General features: G+C 43.6%; 2 protein-coding genes across 3 annotated transcripts in view; one reads left to right on the top strand and one right to left on the bottom strand.

Annotated features, from left to right (window-relative positions):
• The window catches only part of LOC132406765 (mediator of RNA polymerase II transcription subunit 12-like protein), a 689,991-nt gene that overhangs the window by 399,674 nt on the left and 270,315 nt on the right, over positions 1–20,002 (top strand). The window lies entirely within an intron of this gene.
• Positions 69–17,680, bottom strand: LOC132406782 (P2Y purinoceptor 14-like). 2 transcript variants are annotated; one of them, XM_059992759.1, is made up of 3 exons: positions 17,515–17,680; positions 11,935–12,054; positions 69–2,745 (listed from the first exon to the last, which is right to left on the bottom strand). In XM_059992759.1, exon 3 carries the CDS (start codon positions 2,741–2,743, stop codon positions 1,625–1,627), a length of 1,119 nt encoding a protein of 372 aa, XP_059848742.1. In that variant the 5' UTR covers positions 2,744–2,745; positions 11,935–12,054; positions 17,515–17,680; the 3' UTR covers positions 69–1,624. The 2 variants fall into 2 exon arrangements, with proteins under 2 accessions (XP_059848742.1, XP_059848733.1); XM_059992750.1 differs by lacking the exon at positions 11,935–12,054.

The raw sequence follows: 20,002 nt of genomic DNA, 5'->3' as shown, positions 1-20,002 counted from the left end.
AGGGTTCAATAGATCCACCCTTGAGCACATCTACAAGGAGCAGGACATGCTCTCTTCTTATTGCTGCCATAAGGAAGTCAGTACAGGACCCTCAGAACTCTCACCACTAGATTTAGGAACGGTTATTATCCCTCAACCATCAGGGTCTTAAACCAGAGGAGATAACTTCACTCAACTTTCCTTGTCCCATCACTTGTACCCACCACTTGTGACCCCATTTTCAAGGACTGTTCAACTCACTTTCTCAATATTCATTGTTTATTTATTTATTATGATGATTTTTTTTCTTCTTTGTATTTGCAGTTTGTTGTCTTTTGCGCATTGGTCATTTGACCATCTTTGCTGGGTGTGTCTTTTTCATTGATTCAGCTGTGTTTCTTTGTATCTACTGAGAATGCCCACAAGACAATGAATCTCAGGCTAGTATATGGAGACATGTATGTACTTTAATAATAAATTTGCTTTGAACTTTGAAACTGACATAAAAGACCAGTGATGCCACGTTTGAAATATTGTGTTCAGTTTTCTTTAGAGGTACAGCACAGTACAGATCCCTCTGACTCATAATTCAATTACACCAACATGGCCAATTAACTTGCTAACCTGTACATCTTTGGATGAAATTTGAGCACCGTGAGGAAACCCACACAGTCCCAGGGAGATGGTACAAACTCCTTACAGACAGCAACAGGAATTGAAACCAGGTCGCTGGCAATGTCGTGTTGTTATGCTAACCACTACGCCACCGCGTCACCCTGTTTTAATGGAAAGATGGCTTTGAGGCGAGAAAGTGTGTAGAAGGTAATTACGAAGATGGTGCCGAGCCTCGAGAGAGCTATCCAGAAAGTTTTTTCCAATACTGCAGGTGAATGAGGAGTGATCTTATTGAGATGAGGATCAATGCATGCAATGTTTTTCTCAGGGTTAGGGAAGCAAGAGCTAAACAGCATAGATTAAGTTGAGAGGGCAATGAGTTAATAGAAACACGAGGGCAATTTTTTTCAACCAGAGCATGGTTGTTATATAGAATGAGTCAGATACATTAATGACATTTACTTAGACAGATATGTGGATTGGAAAGATTTGCATATGAGCCAAGCACTGGAAAATGGGACTAGGTGAGATGGAAATCTTGTTCAGCAAGGAGCAATCAGGCAGAAGGTCCAGATTCCTTATTGTACCACCACTTGGAAATTCAGGTCAGGCCAAGATCAGATCAGAGAATTATGAGAAAGTGCTAATGGGACAAATTCCTGGTTCGTTTTTCATCCTGAATTTTTGGTGGTATCTGACATTGGATTAATGATGTGTAAAATTATCAAATCACTTTGCTTTCTGTTGTAAAGACCTGTTGGTGAAGTTGTTGGGGGGCAATTTCCTCTCAATGGCAAACAGGAGTCCATTTATGGGGTTATTTATTTAACAGTAGATGGTGATCCACTGACTTGTACCTTTCTCCATCATTATTTGAGAAATGGGAGGAATTAATACAGGAAATAAATGATGAGTTGTTGCCAGAGGAATTTTTGGAGGAAAAATTCTCCAAGTGTGTATTTGACAAAGTGACAGATATTTCACGATTTTGATGTTCCTATCATTTTGTTCATCCTGAGAAGTGTAGCATTCAGATTTCTGATGAGTCCCATGGTAGGTTCAACTCAATAGATTCCTTTGTATCGGAGGTGAGCTGGAGAGAATTAGAATTGATCTGTTCAGTTGTCGCTTTCCTGCTGACACTGGTTTGGTTGGAGGTGGTGCTTGGGTGTGACTTGTTCCTCCCTTCACTCATTTTGATTGTCAGTCTTCTCTTCATTCTCAACTTTCTGCACAGTTGTTTGGTGAAGGCCTTGCACAGGAGGAAGTAGATGACTGGATCGAGGCAAACGTTAAATGCACACAGGAGCAGTGTGAACTCCTTTGCATAGTACAGACTGTTACTTGTTACACAGTTTTTGTTGGCCAATCGGTATTTGTCGTACGGGATCCTGATAAATTGGTACGGCACAAAGCAGATGAAGAAGACAGCCAGGATACTGAAAATGTTACGGTTTGCTTTCTTTACCACGGTGCTAGAGTCCTTCTGAAATTTCCGTTTGGACCAATATAATTTCTTTAAGATGGCTAAATAACACAGAGTGAGAAGGAGAAAAACAGCCCAAAAAATAACTTGGCATTTGATAATTATAAACTCGTGCCAATTACGCCCGATATCACTTTTCAACTTCATGCAGGCACCTGCAGTTTCGGGTGTGGGGTCCTTGTTGGTCAAAATGATGCTCGGCAGAGCAAAGCTCATTATAAAAACCCAGCAGCCCACACTGATCACCTTGGCAACCGTTACTTTCTGCATGAAGAGATTTTTTTGAGGCTGAACAATTTTAAGGTACCGGTCGAGGCTGATCAGGCCAAGGAAGATTATACTGACATACATGCTGCTGTAGAACACAACAGCTGTGTAACGACACACAATGGCTTTCAACTGCCAGGTCCCAATAGGTGTATCAGAGAGGATCTTAAATGGAAGTGTAACTATCAACAGCAGGTCAGCTGCCACAATGTTCTTGAGGTAAATCACAAAGCTGGACTTATTTGGAACATGGCAGAAGATCCAGGCAGCCAATATGTTCAGCAGGAGTCCTCCGATGAAGACCAAGGAGTATAAGAGAGGAATGGGCACTTTGGTCACAGTGGGGTCACGCAAATCGCGGCAGCTCAGATTCTTTGACGAGCCTGTGGTGTTCATTTCTGAATCAATGAAAGAAAAAGGGAATGAAAATGGAGGAAATGGATTAATTCCATCCAAAATTCAGAATATCACAGTGAATGGAGGAGTCATCGAGGTTTACAACAATGAAACAAGCTCTTTGCCCCACAACTCCATCATAAGCTCTAGCCTTCGTAGTATACAGGACATCATCAAGGAGTGATGACTCAGAAAGGCGGCATCCATCGTTAAGGACCCCCATCACCTAGGTCATGCCTTGTTTTCATTGTTACCTTAAGGACAAAGGTACAGAAGCCTGAAGACATGCACTCAGCAATTCAGGAACAGCTTCTTCCCTTCTGCCATCCAATTTCTGAATGGATATTGATGCCATGAATACTAACTCACAACTTCTATATTTCTATTTTTGCGTTACTTGTTTCATTTAATCATTATATACAATGTAATTCCCAGTTTTTTTTCCTATATTATCAAGTATTGCATTGAACTGCTGCCGCTCAAGTTAACAAATTTCACAACACATGCCGAAGATATTAAACTTGATTCTGGTTCTGAGACTCTACACTGATCTTTGATCAACCAAATTCCATTTCATCCACATTCATCCCATTTTATGTGGCTTGATCTGTTCAGTATTTCCAGGATTTCTTTTCTTTGGACATTAAAAAACAGCACAGAACAGCAGAGACAAACCCTTCCGCCCTGATATCTGTGCCAATCACATTGCCAATGTAAAGCACTCCCATCTGCCAGAACGTAGTCAGTAATCCTAATCCTGTTCATATGTCTTACTAAGTGCCTCTTAAACACTGTTGCCATACCTGCATCCTGTGTGTTCCCTGGTAGTGCATTCCAGGCATCCAACACTCTGTAAATTAAGATGATTGTTTGTGAAACTCCTTAAATGCTCTGAATTCTCACCTAAAGACTATCAGATGCTGGAGCAGAATTAGGCCATTTGGCCCATTGAGTCTGCTCTGCCATTTCATCATGACTGATCCATTTTCCCTCCCAGTCCCAGTCTCCTTCCTTCTTCCCTGTATCCTTGATCTTTCAGAAACACTGGAACTGAAATGGTTCCGGAACACTGGAAAATTGCAATCGGTACTCCACTCTTCAAGGAGAGAGAGGGAGGCAGAAAAAAAGTAAATGATAGATCAGTTAGTCTGACAGTGGTTGGGAAGCTGTTAGAGTTGATTGTTAAAGATATGGTTTTAGGGTACTTAGAGGCACATGATAAAATAGGCCATAGTCAACATGGTTGATAGAGATCTAGAAGATTATATGGCTAGCAGGAAAAAGCTTAAGTATGAAATTAGGAGAACCAGAAGGGGTCATAAGAAGGCCTTGGCTGTCAGGATTAAGGAAAACCCCAAGGCATTCTACAAGTATGTGAAGAGCAAGAGGATAAGACATGAGAGAATAGGACCAATCAAGTGTTACAGTGGAAAAGTGTGTATGGAATTGGAGGAGATGGCAGAGGTACTTAATGAATACTTTGCTTCAATATTCATTACAAAAATGGAGTTTGGTGATTGTAGGGATGACTTGCAGTGGACTGAAAAGCTTGAACATGTAGATATTAAGGAAGAGGATGTGCTGGAGCTTTAGGAAAGCTATCAAGTTGGATATGTCACTGGGACTGGATGGGATGTACCCCAAGTTACTGTGGGAAGCGATGGAGGAGATTGCTGAGCATCTGGCAATGATCTTTGTATCATAAATGAGGACAGGACAGGTTCCGGAAGATTGGAGGGTTGCAGATGTTGTTCCTTTATTCAAGAAAGGGAATAAAGATAGCCCAGTAAATTATAGACTAGTGAGTCTTACTTCAGTGGATGTAAGTTGATGAAGAAGATCCTGAGAGGCAGGATTTATGAACATTTGGAGAGGCATAATATGATTAGGAATAGTCAGCATGGCTTTGTCAAGGGCAGGCCATGTCTTACGAGCCTGATTGAGTTTTTTGAGGATGTGACTAAACACACTGATGAAGGTAGAGCCGAAGATGTAGTGTATATGGATTTCAGCAAGGCATTTGATAAGGTACCCCATGCAAGGTTTATTGAGAAAGTAAGGAGGCATGGGATCCAAGGGGATGTTGCTTTGTGGATCCAGAATTGGCTTTCCCACAGAAGGCAGTGGTTGTAGACAGGTCATATTCTGCATGGAGGCTGGTGACCAGTGGAGTGCCTCAGGGATCTGTTCTGGGACCCATACTCTTCGTGATTTTTATAAATGACCTGGATGAGGAAGTGGAGGGATGGGTTAGTAAATTTCCTGATGACACAAAGGTTAGGGGTGTTGTGGTGTGGAAGGCTGTCAGAAGTTTCAGCGGGACATTGATAGGAAAGCAGCTGATTGGGCAATCAAGGTCAGGTGACCAAGCAGTTTGAAAATCTCAAACAAATAAATAGAGGGGTAGCTCAAGCGGAGCGGCCAGTGAGTGAGTGGGCCAGTAAAGTAGTGGAGCTTTTGAGGCTTTGACGAGAAGAGGCAGAGGACGAGCTGGCTCACAGTTAGGCTTTACACTGTCTCCTGAGACGGTGATGAGCCTCTCCTGTGAGATGTGGCAGTCTTGGGGGATCTCACCTCTCCCACAGAGTCACATCTGCCAGAAGTGCAATCGGCTAAGCGATATGGAAGACCATGTGAGGAATCTGGAGCAGCAGCTGGATGACCTTCGACTCATAAGGGAGAATGAGGCAGTCATAGATGAGAGCTACAGGGAGGTAGTCACACCTAGGCTGCCGGAAGCATGTCGTTGGGTGACAGTCAAAGGGGGGAGAGCGAAGGTGAGTAGACAGGTAGTGCAGAGCACCCCTGTAGCCTTTCCCCTGAATAACAAATATACCATTCTGAATACTGTTGGCGGGGATGAACGACCAGGTGTGAGCCACGGTGGCAGGGCCTCTGTCACTGAGTCTGACCCTGTGGTGCAGAAGGGTGGGACGGAGAAGAGGAGAGCTGTCGTTATTGGAGACTCAATAGTCAGGGGAGCAGACAAGAGATTTTGTGGACGTGAGAAGGACACCCACATGGTTTGTTGCCTCCCGGGTGCCAGGGACTGGGATGTCTCTGACCTGGTGAACAACATCCCGGTACGAGAGGGAAAGCAACCAGAAGTTGTGATACATGTTGGTACCAATGACATAGGCAGGAAGAGGGATGAGGTCCTGAAGTGTGAGTTTCGGGAACTAGGCAGAAGGCTGAAGGACAGGGCCTCAAGGGTGGCGTTCTCAGGATTGCTGCCAGTACTACGTGATAGTGATGGTAAGAACTGAAGGAGATGGCAGTTGAATGTGTGGCTGAGGAGTTGGTGTGAGGGGCAGGGTTTTAGATCTTTGGACCATTGGGATCTCTTCCGGGGAAGGTGGGACCTGTACAGATTGGATGGGTTGCACCTGAACTCGAGGGGGAGCAATATCCCTGCTGGTAGGTTTGCTAGCGTGGTTTGGGAGGGTTTAAACTAACTTGCAAGGGGGATGGGACCCGGAGCGATAGAGCAGTGAAAGAAGTGCATGGAGTAAAGCCAGATCTGACATATAGAGAGGCTTTGAGGAAAGAGAAGCAGAATAAAGGGTGTAAAGGTAGTAAGGTAGAAGGGCTAAAGTGTGTGTACTTCAATGCAAGAAGCATCAGGAACAAAGGTGATGAACTGAGAGCTTGGATACATACATGGAATTATGATGTAGTGGCCATTACAGAGATTTGGCTGGCACCAGGGCAGGAATGGATTCTCAATATTCCTGGATTTCAGTGCTTTAAAAGGGACAGAGGTGGGGGGGGGAAAGGGGGGGAGGGGTGGCATTACTGGTCAGGGATACTATTACAGCTACAGAAAGGGTGGGTAATGTAGCAGGATCCTCTTTTGAGTCAGTATGGGTGGAAGTCAGGAACAGAAAGGGAGCAGTTACTCTATTGGGAGTATTCTGTAGGCCCCCTGGTAGCAGCAGAGATACAGAGGAGCAGATTTGGAGGCAGATTTTGGAAAGGTGCAAAAATAACAGGGTTGTTATCATGGGTGACTTTAACTTCCCTAATATTGATTGACACCCGAGGTGTTGGAGTTGTTAAAATACATTAGGATGGATAAGTCTCCGGGGCCTGACGGAATATTCCCCAGACTGCTCCACGAGGTGAGGGAAGAGATTGCTGAGCCTCTGGCTAGGATCTTTATGTCCTCGTTGTCCACAGGAATAGTACCGGAGGATTGGAGGGAGGCAAATGTTGTCCCCTTGTTCAAAAAACATAGTAGGGATAGTCCGGGTAATTATAGACCAGCGAGCCTTATATCTGTGGTGGGAAAGCTGTTGGAAAAGATTCTTGGAGATAGAATCTATAGGCATTTAGAGAATCATGGTCTGATCAGGGACAATCAGCATGACTTTGTGAAGGGCAGATCATGTCTAACAAGCCTGATAGAGTTCTTTGAGGAGGTTACCAGGCATATAGATGAGGGTAGTGCAGTGGATGTGATCTACAGGGATTTTAGTAAGGCATTTGACAAGGTTCCACACGGTAGGCTTATTCAGAAAGTTAGAAGGAATGGGATCCAGGAAAGTTTGGTTCTGTGGATTCAGAATTGGCTTGCCTGCAGAAAGCAGAGGGTCATGCTGGAGGGAGTGCATTTGGATTGGAGGGTTGTGACTAGTGGTGTCCCAAAAGGATTAGCTCTAAGACCTCTACTTTTCGTGATTTTTATTAATGACCTGGATGTGGGGGTAGAAAGGTAGGTTGGCAAGTTTGCAGACGACACAAAGGTTGGTGGTGTTGTGGATAGTATAGGAGATTGTCCAAAATTGCAGAGAGACATTGATAGGATGCAGAAGTGGGCTGAGAAGTGGCAGATGGAGTTCAACTCAGAGAAGTGTGAAGTGTGGAAGGACAAACTCCAAGGCAGAGTATAAAGTAAATGGCAGGATACTTGGTAGTGTGGAGGAGCAGAGGGATCTGGGGGTACATGTCCACAGATCCCTGAAAGTTGCCTCACAGGTAGATAGGTTAGTTAAGAAAGCTTATGGGGTGTTAGCTTTCATAAGTCGAGGGATAGAGTTTAAGAGACATGATGTAATGATGCAGCTCTATAAAACTCTGATTAGGCCACACTTGGAGTACTGTTTCCAGTTCTGGTCCCATCACTATAGGAAGGATGTGGAAGCATTAGTAAGGGTACAGAAGAGATTTACCAGGATGCTGCCTGGTTTTGAGAGTATACATTATGATCAGAGATTAAGGGAGTTAGGGCTTTACTCTCTGGAGAGAAGGAGGATGAGAAGAGACATGATAGAGGTATACAAGATATTATGAGTATTGGACAGAGTGGACAGCCAGCGCCTCTTCCCCAGGGCACCTCAGCTCAGTACAAGAGGATATGGCTTTAAGGTTAGGGGTGGGAAGTTCAAGGGGGATATTAGAGGAAGGTTTTTTACTCAGAGAGTGGTTGGTGTGTGGAATGCACTGCCTGAGTCAGTGGTGGAGGCAGATACACCAGTGAAATTTAAGAGACTACTAGACAGGTATATGGAGGAATTTAAGGTGGGGGGTTATATGGGAGGCAGAGTTTAAGGGTCAGCACAACATTGTGGGCCGAAGGGCCTGTAGTGTGCTGTACTATTCAATGTTCTATAATTGGGAAGCTTTTAAAATCCAACAAAAGGCAACTAAAAAAGCTATGAGAAGGGAAAAGTTGAAATATCCAGACAAAGTAGCCAATAATATAGGGTGGGATACTAAAAGTTTTTACCATTATACAAAGAGCAAAATGAAGGTGAGAGTTGATATTGGACCACTGGAAAATGATGCTGGTGAGGTAGTAATAGGGGACAAATAAATGGCAGATGACCTTAATGAGTACTTAGTATCTGTCTTCGGAGGACACTAGCAGTGTGCCAGATTTGCGTGTGTGTCAGGAGTAAGTGCCTTTGCTATTACAAAGGAAAAAGTGCTGGGCAAACTCAAAAGCCTCTAAGATGGGTAACTTACTTGGATCAGATGGACTACATCCCAGAGTCCTGAAAGAGGCTGCTGAGAGATAACGGATGCATTGGTCATTATCTTTCAAGGATCACTTGATTTTGGCGTGGTCCTGGAGGACTGGAAAATTGCAAGTTGGGAAGTTTGCGGATGATACAAAGATAGGTAGAGGGGTAGGTAGTGCTGAGGAAGCAAAGTGATTTCAGCAGGACTTTGACAAATTGGAAGAATGGGCAAAAATGTGGCAACTAGAATACAGCGTTGGGAAAGTGTGATAATGCATTTTGGTAAAAGCAACAATAGCGCAGACTATTATCTAAATGGGATGAAAGTTCAAACATCAGAATTGCAGAGGGTCTTAGGAGTCCTCTTGCAGGATTCCCAGAAGGTTAAATTACAGCTTAAGGCTGTTTTAAAGAACACAAATACAATGTTGGAATTTATTTCAAGTGGAATAGAATATAAAAGCAAGGAGGTAGTGCTGAGGCTTTATAAGACACTAGCCAGGCTGCACTTGAAATATTGTCAACAGTTTTGGGCCCCATATTTCAGAAAAGATGTGTTGTTATTGAAGAGAGTCCAGAGGAAGTTCATGATGATGATTCTGGGAATGAAGGGGTTAACATTGGAGGAGCATTTGGCAGCTTTGGGCCTGTACTCTCTGGAATTTAGCAGAATGTGGGGGGATCTCATTGAAACATACTTAATATTGAGAGGACTAGATTAGGTGGATGTGTAGAGGATGTTTCCTATGTTGGGGTATCCAGAACAAGAGGGCACAGCCTCAAAATTGAGAGGCAACCTTTCAGAAAAGTGGTAAGGAGGAATTCTTTTAGCCAGAGTAATAAATCTGTGGAATGCTTTGCCACAGACTGTGGTGGAGGCCAAGTCCAAGGGTGTATTTGATTGGCCAGGGCTTCAAAGGATATGGCGAGAAGGCAGGTGTATGGGGTTGAGTGGAATCCGGGATCAGCCATAATGGAATGGTGGAGCACATTTGATGGGCTTAATGGCGTAATACTGCTTCTATGTCTTTTTGTCTTACGGTCTAAATCTTTTGGGATTCCTTGAAGAAATAATTAGCAGGATAGACAAGGGAGATTTGGTTGATGTTGTATTTTCTGAAGGCCAAGGTATCGTCAATAAAGCTGCTTAACAATCCATATGCCCATGGTATTACAGGAAAGATCCCCACATGGATAAAGCAGTGGTTGATTGACAGGAGGCAAAGGGAGCCTTTTCTGGCTGGCTGCCTGTAAGTAGTGCTGTTCTGCAGGTCAATGTTGGGACTGATTCTTTTTATGTTTTCTGTCAATGATTTGGATGATGAAATTGATGATTTGCTGTAAAGTTTGCAGATGATAGGAAGATAGGTGGAGGGAGGTAGTTTTGAGGAAATAAGAGAGGCTACAGAAGAACTTAGACAGATTAAGCGAATGGGCAAGGGAGTGGCAGATGGGATACAGTGTTGGAAAGTGTATGGTCTTGCATTTGGTAGAAGAAATGAAAGGGTTGACTTTGGGAGTCCTTTTGCAGGATTCCGTAAAGGTTAATTTGCAAGTTGAGTATGTGATGAGGAAGGCAAGTGCAATGTTAGCATTCATTTTAACTGAACTAGAATATAAAAGCAAGGATGTAATGTTGAGACTTTATAAGGCACTGGTGAGGCTTTATGTAGAGTATTGTGAGCTGTTTTGGGCGCCTTACCTTAGACAGGATGTGGTGAAACTAGAGAGGGTCCAAAGGAGATTCACAAAAATGATTCCAGGGTCAAATGGCTTGTCCTATGAAGACTGTTTGATGGCCGTATGCCTGAATTCACTGGAATTCAGAAGAATGAGGGTTGACCTTATTGAAACCTATCCAATGGTGTGTAAGCTGGATGTGGAGAGGATGTTTCCAATCGTGGGAGTGTCTAAGACCAAAGGGCACAGCCTCAGAATAGAAGCTTGGTTGTGATGGAATGGAGATGAGGTGGCATTTTGTTAGCCAGAGAGTAGTGAATCTGTGGAATTCATTACTATATGCAGCTGTGGATGCCAAGTCAGGGGATGAAGGGATATGGGATACAGGGTTGGGTGGGTGGGGGGGGAGGCAGGAGATTGGGGCTGAGAGGAGAGAATTGATCAGCCATGATGTAATGGTGGAGCAGACTCGATGGGTCAAATGGCCTAATGCTATACATATATCTTATGGTCTTACGGTATACCTCCATGATCTGAAATATATCAACCCGTGCCTGAAATATACTCAATGATTTGGCCTACATTGCCACCTGTGGAAATGAATTCCACAGTTTCACCACTCTTTGGCTGAAGAAACTCTTCCTCATCTCTGTTCTAAAAGGATGACTCTCTATTCTAATGTGGTGTTCTCTGGTCTTAGACTCCCCCACCACAGGAAACATCTTCTCCACATCTATTCTATTGAGACCTTTCAGACTGTGCTATTTAGCATTTAACATTTCCACTCAGGGTAAAATAGTCTGGCTCCCTACACTATGCCTGGCTCACATAATATAGGCATCTTGATAGTCTGAACCTCCAGTAAAAACAGTGCAAGCCTGTCCAATCTTTCCTTTTAGCTAACAGTCTCGTATTCAGGCGACACGCTGGTGAATCTCTTCTGGAACCCCTACAAAACATCCACATTCTTCCTGCAGTGTGGAAAGCAGAACTGAATGCAGTTCTGAAGATATGGCCTCAGCAAGGATTTATGTGGCTGCAGCCTGACCAGTCAACATTTCCACCCAGCGGCCCAACAGGAAAAGGCACCCAGGCCATAAGCTGCCTTTAGCAGCCTGTTTTCTGTGTTGCCCCCTTCAGGAAGTGTTGGATTTCCTCCCAAAGATCCCATATATCAGGGGTTTCCAACTTTTTTTATGCCGTGGAACAAAACCAGTAAACAAGGGATCTGTGGGCTCCAGGTTGCAACCCCTGCTCTATATATCTGGTTTCCTAAGGAAGCTGCCACTTATGAAGTACTTTACTCTTACATTGGACTTCTCAAATTCCCACACCTCACAGCTATCCAGATTCAACTCCATGCCATTTCTCTGCTCAGATTTCCAACTGCTCTCTAACCTTCCTCATTCACTACAACTCTGCCAGTATATGCGACTTCTACAAACAAAGTGATTAGTCCATATATGTTTTGTCCAGCTATCTATTTCACAAGCAACAGAGATCCCCATAGCAATCCCTGTGGAGAACCCCGCTCTGAATCCTATATACCTTCGTATCCAGTTCAGACTAGATTTCACTCTTTCCGAGTTCCAGCTACTTGACGCTGATTTACTTTCCGCAGCTGCTGCCTGCCAAACTGAATGTTTCTAGTGTTTTCATTTGGAACACCTGCAAACAGAACATGTTGAGATGTAAATAAGTGGAATGATTCATCTTTGTTGCCAATGAGGGCTTTCCATAAATATTGCAACAGCCTCTCAATACTGAGCATAAGACATAGGAGCAGAACTAGGCCATCTGGCCCATTGAGTCTGTTTTGTCATTCAATCATGGCTGATCCTTTTTTCAAATTTCCTCTTCAACCCCAGTTCCTGGCCTTCTCCCCGTAACCTTTGATGCCATGTCCAATCAAAAACCTGTCAACCTCTGCTTTAAATACACCCAACAACCTGCCCTCCACAGCTGCACGTAGCAACAAATTCAAACAGACAGACATACTTCATTGATCCCGAGGGAAACTGGGTTTCGTTACAGTCACACCAACCAAGAATAGTGTAGAAATATAGCAATATAAAACCAAAAATAATGAAATAATAATAAGTAAATTATGCCAAGTGGAAACAAGTCCAGGACCAGCCTATTGGCTCAGGGTGTCTGACACTCCAAGGGAGGAGTTGTAAAGTTTGATGGTCACAGGCAGGAATGACTTCCTATGACGCTCAGTGTTGCATCTCGGTGGAATGAGTCTCTGGCTGAATGTACTCCTGTGCCTAACCAGTACATTATGGAGTGGATGGGAGTCATTGTCTAAGATGGCATGCAACTTGGACAGCATCTTCTTTTCAGACACCACCGTCAGAGAGTCCAGTTCCACCCCCACAACATCACTGGCCTTTCGAATGAGTTTGTTGATTCTGTTGGTGTCCGCTACCCTCAGCCTGCTGCCCCAGCACACAACAGCAAACATGATTGCACTGGCCACCACAGACTAGTAGAACATCCTCAGCATCGGACGGCAGATTTTAAAGGACCTCAGTCTCCTCAGGAAATAGAGATGGCTCTGACCCTTCTTGTAGACAGCCTCAGTGTTCTTTGACCAGTCCAGTTATTGTCCATTTGTATCCCCAGGTATTTGTAATCCTCCACCATGTCCACACTGACCCCTTGAATGGAAACAGGGGTCACCGGAGCCTTAGCCCTCCTCAGGTCCACCACCAGCTCCTTAGTCTTTTTCACATTAAGCTGCAGATGATTCTGCTCACACCATGTGACAAAGTTTCCCACCATAGCCCTGTACTCAGCCTCATCTCCCTTGCTGATGTATCCAACTATGGCAGAGTCATCAGAAAACTTCTGAAGATGGCAAGACTCTGTGCACAATTCCACAATTCCCACAAATTCATTACCCTTTGGCTAAGAAAGGGTGCCCCCTCCATCCTGAGGCTATGCCCTCTCATCCTAGACTCTCCCACCATGGGAAACATCCCTTCCACATCTATAGGCCTTTCAACATTCAAAATGTTTCAATGAGATCTGGGGGTGGGGGGGGGGGGGTGGGGGAATCCTTCTGAATTCCAGCAAGTACAGACCAGAGCCATCAAACATTCCTCATATGATAATCCTTTCATTCCTGCAATCATCTTTGTGAACCTCCTCTGGACCCTCACCAATGCCAGTACATCTTTTCTAAGATGAGGGGCCCAAAGCTGTTCACAATACTCAAGGTGCCTTTTAAAGCCCCAGCATCACATCCTTGCTCTTTTGTTCCAGACTGCTTGAAATGAATGCTAACATGACATTTGCCTTCCTCACCACTGACTCAACCTGCAAGTTAACCTTCAGGGTGTTCTGCACAAGGACTTCCAAGTCCCTCTGCATCTCAGATTCCTGGATTTTATCCCCTTTTAGAAAATAGTCCACACATTTATTTCTACTACCAAAGTGCATGACCAATGCTTTTTCCCAACATTGTATTTCATTTGCCACTTTCTTGCCCATTCTCCTAATCTAAGTCCTTCTGCATCCTACCAGTTTTCTCAACATTAGCTGCCCCCTCCACCAATCTTCATATCACCTACAAACTTGGCAACAAAGCCATCTATTCCATCATCTAAATCATTTATATACTGCATAAAAAGTAGTCCCAACACCAACCCCTGCAGAACATTACTAGTCACTGGCAGCCAATCAGAAAAGGATCCTTTTAATTCCACTTGCGGCCTCCTACCAATCAGCCAATGCTCGAACCATGCCAGTAACTTTCCAATAATACTATGGGTCTTAACTTGGTAAGCAGCCTCGTGTGGCACCTTGTCAAAGGCCTTCTGTAAGTCCAAACAAGCACCATCCACTGCATCCCCTTTATCTATCCTACTTGAAATCTCCTCAAAGAATTCCAACAGGTTCGTTAGGCAAAACTTTCCTTTAAAGAAACCATGCTAACTTTGTCCTATCTTGTCCTGTGTCATCAAGTACTCCATAAACTCATCCTTAGCAATTGACTCCAAAATCTTTCCAACTACTGAGGTCAAGCAAACTGGTCTATACTTCCCTTTCTGCTGCCTTCCTCCTTTCTTAAAGAATGGTGTGACATTTGCAATTTCCCAGTACTCTGGCTCCATGCCGAAGTTCAATGATTTTTAAAAGCTCATCGCTAATGCCTCCACAATCTCTAGCACTACCTCTTTCAGAACCCTAGGATGCAGTTCACCTGGTCTGGGTAACTTAGGTCTTTCAGCTTTTTGAGCACCTTCTCCCTTGTAATAATAACTGCACTCACTTCTCCTCCGTCACAGCCTTCAACATTAGGCACACTGCTAATGTCTTAAACAGTGAAGATCGATGCATAATAAACATTTAATTCATCAGCCATCTCCTTGTCCCCTGCTTTATTTCTCCTGCCTTATTTTCTAGTGGTCCTATATCCACTCTCATTTCTCTTTTATTTTTAGCACACTGTACTTGAGAAAACTTTTACTATCACCTTTTATATTACTTGCTACCTTGCTTTCATATTGCATCTTTTCCCTTCTAATGACTTCTTTAGTTACTCTCTGTAGGTTATTAAAAACTTCCCAATCCTCTATCTTCCCGCTAATTATTGCTTTGTTGTATGCCATTTCTTTTGCTTTTACAATAGCTTTGACTTTCCTTGTCAGCCACGGTTGTACTATTTTACCATTTGAGTATTTCTTCATTTTTGGAATATATATGTCCTGCATCTTCCTCATTTTTTCTGGAAGTGCATGCCATTGCTGCTGTGCTGACATCCCTGCCAACAGCTCCTTCCAATTTACTTTGGCCATCTCCTCTCTCATACCACTGTAATTTCCTTTACTCCACTGAAATAATATTATATCAGACTTTACTTTTCCCAATCAGATTTCAAGTTGAACACAATCATATTGTGATCACTGGTTTCTAAGTGTTTTTTTTTACCTTAAGCTCCCTAATTGCCCCGGGTTCATTACATAACACCCAGTCCAGTATAGCCCTTGGTCCCCTAGTAGGCTCAACGACAAACTGTTCTAAAAAGCCATCCCTTAGGCATTCAACAAATGCACTCACTTGAGATCCATTAGCAACCTGATTTTCCCAATCGACCTGCATGTTAAAATCTCCCATGACTACCATAACATTGCCCTTTCTATTTCCTATTGTAACCTGTGGCCCACTCCCAGCCTCTGTTGGAAGGTTTGTATATAACTGCTATCAACATCCTTTTACCCTTGCAGTTTCTTAACTCAGCCCACAAGGATTCAACATCTTCCAATCCTATATCACATCTTTCTACTGATTTGATGTCATTCTTTACCAGTAGAGCCACACCAACCCCTCTGCCTACCTCCCTATCCTCCGATGTAAGTGTAACCTTGGACATTCAGCTCCCAACTACAACCATCCTTCAGCCACGATTCAGTGATGGCCACAACATCATACCCAACAATCTGTAATATTGCAACAAGGTCATCCACCTCATTTCTCTTATAGTACATGCATTTAGATGCAACACCTTGAGTACTGTATTTGCTATACTTTCTGATTCTGTATCCCTAATGATTTGAAACTCAGCCTGTTGTCTGCAACTAAGTCCCATCATCTACTTGCCCTCCCTGACAATCTGACTGCACGCTATCTTTAATTGTTTACCATCCATCCTATCTTGAGTCCCTTCACTCCGGTTCCCACCCCCTTGCCAAGTTAGTTTAAACCCTCCCCATCAGCTCTAACAAACCTGCCCGCGAAAATATTGGTCTCCCTTGGGTTCAGGTGTAACCCATCACTTTTGAACAGGTCATACCTCCCCCAGAAAAGATCCCAATTATCCAAGAACCTTGTCCGATGGAACCAAATCAAAATTCATCTCCGCGATGTTCCACCAGTCCACATAGTTTCCGGAAATGGACCATCTCCTCCCTTCCTCTTGCAGGGTGGTGTCTACTAGTTTCCTGACCCTCAGCAGTAGTGACATTGTTCACTTCTCCCTTCTCCTCCCCATCCTAGCTCTGAACTCACTGCAACCCAGTTACAAGCCTTTACACTGAGATAGTTTTTAAGATCCAAGCGATAATTTTTTTCATAGATTCTCTATTCTGGAAACTTCCCTTCTTTGTTTTCTTTGTTTTATTCTTATCACATTTGATTCAACAACAGTTACAGAGAGTGTGCAGGCAAGCAGTTCTGCAATGGCTAAACACTGTCCTCATGAGTAAAACAGTTTGAGCCACAGAGTAGTACAGCATAGGAGTAGACCTTTCAGTCCGTCTAGTCTGTGCTGAACCACTTAAACTGCCTACTCCATCAACCTGCACTGGGACCATAGCTCTCTGTACCCCTACCCATCTATGTACCCATCCAAACTTTTCTTAAACATTGACCTCGAGCTCACATGCATCACTTGTGCTCGCAGCTCATTCCACACTCTCATGACCCCCTTAATGAAGAAGTTTCCCCCCTCATGTTTTCTTTAAACTTTTCACCTTTCACCCTTAACCCATGACCTTTGGTTGCAGTCCCACTCAACCTCAGTGGAAAAAGCCTGCTTGCATTTACCCTATCTAAAACCTCTCTTAATTTTGTATACCTCTATCAAATCCCTCCTCAGTCTTCTATGTTCCAAGGAATAAAGTCCTAACCTATTTATAATTCATGTCTCCAGACCCAGAAAAGTCCTTGTAAATTTTCTCTGTATTCTTTCAACCTTATTTACATCTTCCCTGTAGGTAGATGATCAAAACTGCACACAATACTCCAAATTCAGCCTCATCAACATCTTATTCAACTTCTTGAATCAAGGAAGACCAATATCCTAATCAATGAATGCCTTTATGCATTTTGAATTTGTTCCACCAAATCTGCTGAATTCTATATTTTTTGTTCCTGCTTTATGTCTTTCAAGGTATGAGGGCTTCTTCAGTTTCTGTTTTTCAAGCCTTCTGATGCACACTTCCAGTTGACGAATTGCAAAATTGCATCTGTCAGTGTCGTCTCCACAAAGGGACTGATATTCGGTCCCTATACTTTGTGTCACACATGATACAGCAAGTTGTAAAGATTTTAACTTTCCCTTTTATAATAACACATTTATTTAAATTTTTAACATAAAAACAGTTGAAAATCATCACTTACTTCAGTCCTTGGATTGAGATGTGCTTTCCAAAGTTTTCTTTCCAGCGGTGTAAATTCCAGCCTGTGCAACTCAGCCTGTGCAACTCAGCCTAAAGCTAGTGGATACATATAAAATATCAGGTGCCTGTTCTCCTTCAGAGAAGTTACTGAGAGAATATGTAGCAATTTAGTTACTTTCAAGCTGTTGTGAAGATTTTGAGGAAGTTAGTAATTTCCTGACTTCAGTGTATAACGCAATCAAATTCTGCCATCCAGTGCACACTGGGGTTGGGTGTGTGTGCTCACAAGTAATTCAAAATCAGAAAATAAAGCCAGAAGATGCCAAAAATTCAGAAAAAAAAACAGATGATGCTAGGAAGATGCAACAGGTCGGGCAGCATCTGTAGAGAGTTAAGCTGAGCTCCTGTTTCAGGTCAACATTGCGATGATTTGGCATACACTACCCAAGAAGAAATGTGAGGCAGGTTTAAGAGGAGTGAAACAGTGATGGGGTGGAGATACATCTCTACCAAAGGAGAAATAAGGTGCTCTTTCCCTCTGGTAGCCTGCAGGTCACCCTTAGGCAAGATGTAACACTTGCTTAGCTCCCCAACACCTCCAATGAGGGTTACGTGAAGCCATGTGGTGGATGGCCATATGAGCAGCTGACAAGTCCTGGTTTTGAGACCACTGACACCACTGAAGAGTATAAGTAATGGCTGGGGTCACCTGTCTTGTAAAGACACTGCTCAGAAGAAGGCAATGGGAAACCACTTCTTAGAAAAAATTGCCAAGAACAATCATGGTCATGGTGACCTACGTCATATGATACAGTACATAATGGTGATAAAACAGTTTCCCAGGTAATAGCACTGATCCGTCATAGTTCCAGTGACCCAGATGCAAATCGATCTCTGGTCTGTCTAGACAAAGTCTCCGTGGAGTGCCACTGTAGAGTAGCTCTTGGCATGACACTATTTCAACTTGGGGCTACCCGGCGTTTGAACTTCAATTCTGGTGCTGTCTGTAAGGACTTTGTTTTCTGTGGAAATTACCAGGATAGTTGATGAAGGCAATGCGGTGGATGTTGTCTACATGTACTACGGTTCTTTGTGGGAATCGGACCAGCTCTCGGGGTTCCGCAACTGTCCATTGTTCGCATGCCAAAGGCTCGGCCTAACAGTCCGGCTTGGATTCGGGAGCCTAGGATTCCAGGGCTCTGGAGATGGGCAGATGGAGGGTCGGTGTCACGACAGGTGACCCCTGTGTCATCAGGGGAGTTGAAATATCTACGGCTTTGTGCCTGGAGACCCGGGATCTTTGTGATCTTCAGGCATGGTCCTGGAAAAAAGCGACGTAACAGACTTTTAACATCGTAAACCAATGAGTTGTTTGTTAAGTCTCTCTGCTCACTAGGAAAACGGAGACAGCTCTTTCTCCCTTATTAGAGAGAGAGGGAACCCGTGGTATGTCAAGTACTGAACACTTTGGGGTAACTGCAACTCTGTGTCTTTGCTCACATGAGTGCTCGGTGGCAGTGCCGATGCCTTTTAATGCTGGTGTTGCTCGCTGCCGCTTATACGCGGGAGAGAGGGAGCTGTGGGGGACCTTGGGATTCTAACATTTAACTGTCGGTCATTCTTTGGGAGCACTCCTTTGTTTTTGTGGATGGTTACAAAGAACAATCATTTCAGGATGTATATACATTTCTTTGACATTAAATTGTACCTTTGAACCTTTGTTCTTCCCGTGAACTGTGTTGATTTCCTCCTGGTACTCCGGTTTCCTCCTACAGACCAAGATGTACTGGTTAGTAGGTTAATAGGTCTTTGTAAATTGTCCTCTGATTAGTCTGGTATTAAGTAGGTGGGTTACTGGATGGTGCCGGACGGGCCTCTTTCACACTGCATCTCTAAAGAAATAAAAATAAATATTAGTTCTCCCTGATTTCATCTGGGTGTCCTGCCAGATCTGTACCAATAATTTCCCAGCTCCTGTACTCAATACTTTCATTTATGAAGTTCAATGTGCCAAAATCTTTCTTTACCACCTATCTATCCACCTATGACACCACATTCATAAAATTATGGACTATATTCCCAGATCCCTCTGTTCAACCACACTCCTCAATGCCCTACCATTCGCTGTGTAAGTCCTACTTTGGCTTGTCTCCCCTAAAGTGCAAAACCTCACACTTGTCTGCATTAAACTCCACTTGCCATTTTTCAGTCCATTTTTTCAGCTGCTCCAGATCCCAGTGCAAGTTCTGATAGTCTAACTTGTTGTACACTACACCCCCAGTCTTGGTGTCATACGCAAGTTTGCTGATCCAGTTAACTACATTGTCATCATAGCGGACCCAGCACCAATCCCTGCAGTATACCACAGGTTCCCAGGCCTCCAATTAGAGAAGCAGCCATCTATTATCACTCTTCACCATCTCCCACAAAGTCAATGCCTAATTTAATTTATCATCTCATCCTGAATGCTACGCGATTCAACCTTTTTG

The sequence above is a fragment of the Hypanus sabinus genome, chromosome 2 (assembly GCF_030144855.1).
Source record: "Hypanus sabinus isolate sHypSab1 chromosome 2, sHypSab1.hap1, whole genome shotgun sequence".
Lineage (NCBI taxonomy): Eukaryota > Metazoa > Chordata > Chondrichthyes > Myliobatiformes > Dasyatidae > Hypanus > Hypanus sabinus.
The sequence above is the reverse complement of the archived record's forward strand: the minus strand, read 5'-3'. Positions and strand labels throughout refer to the sequence as shown.

Excerpts from the sequence above, each read along its gene's own strand:
- LOC132406782 (XM_059992759.1), bottom strand. The coding sequence starts at position 2,743 with ATGAACACCACAGGCTCGTCAAAGAATCTGAGCTGCCGCGATTTGCGT.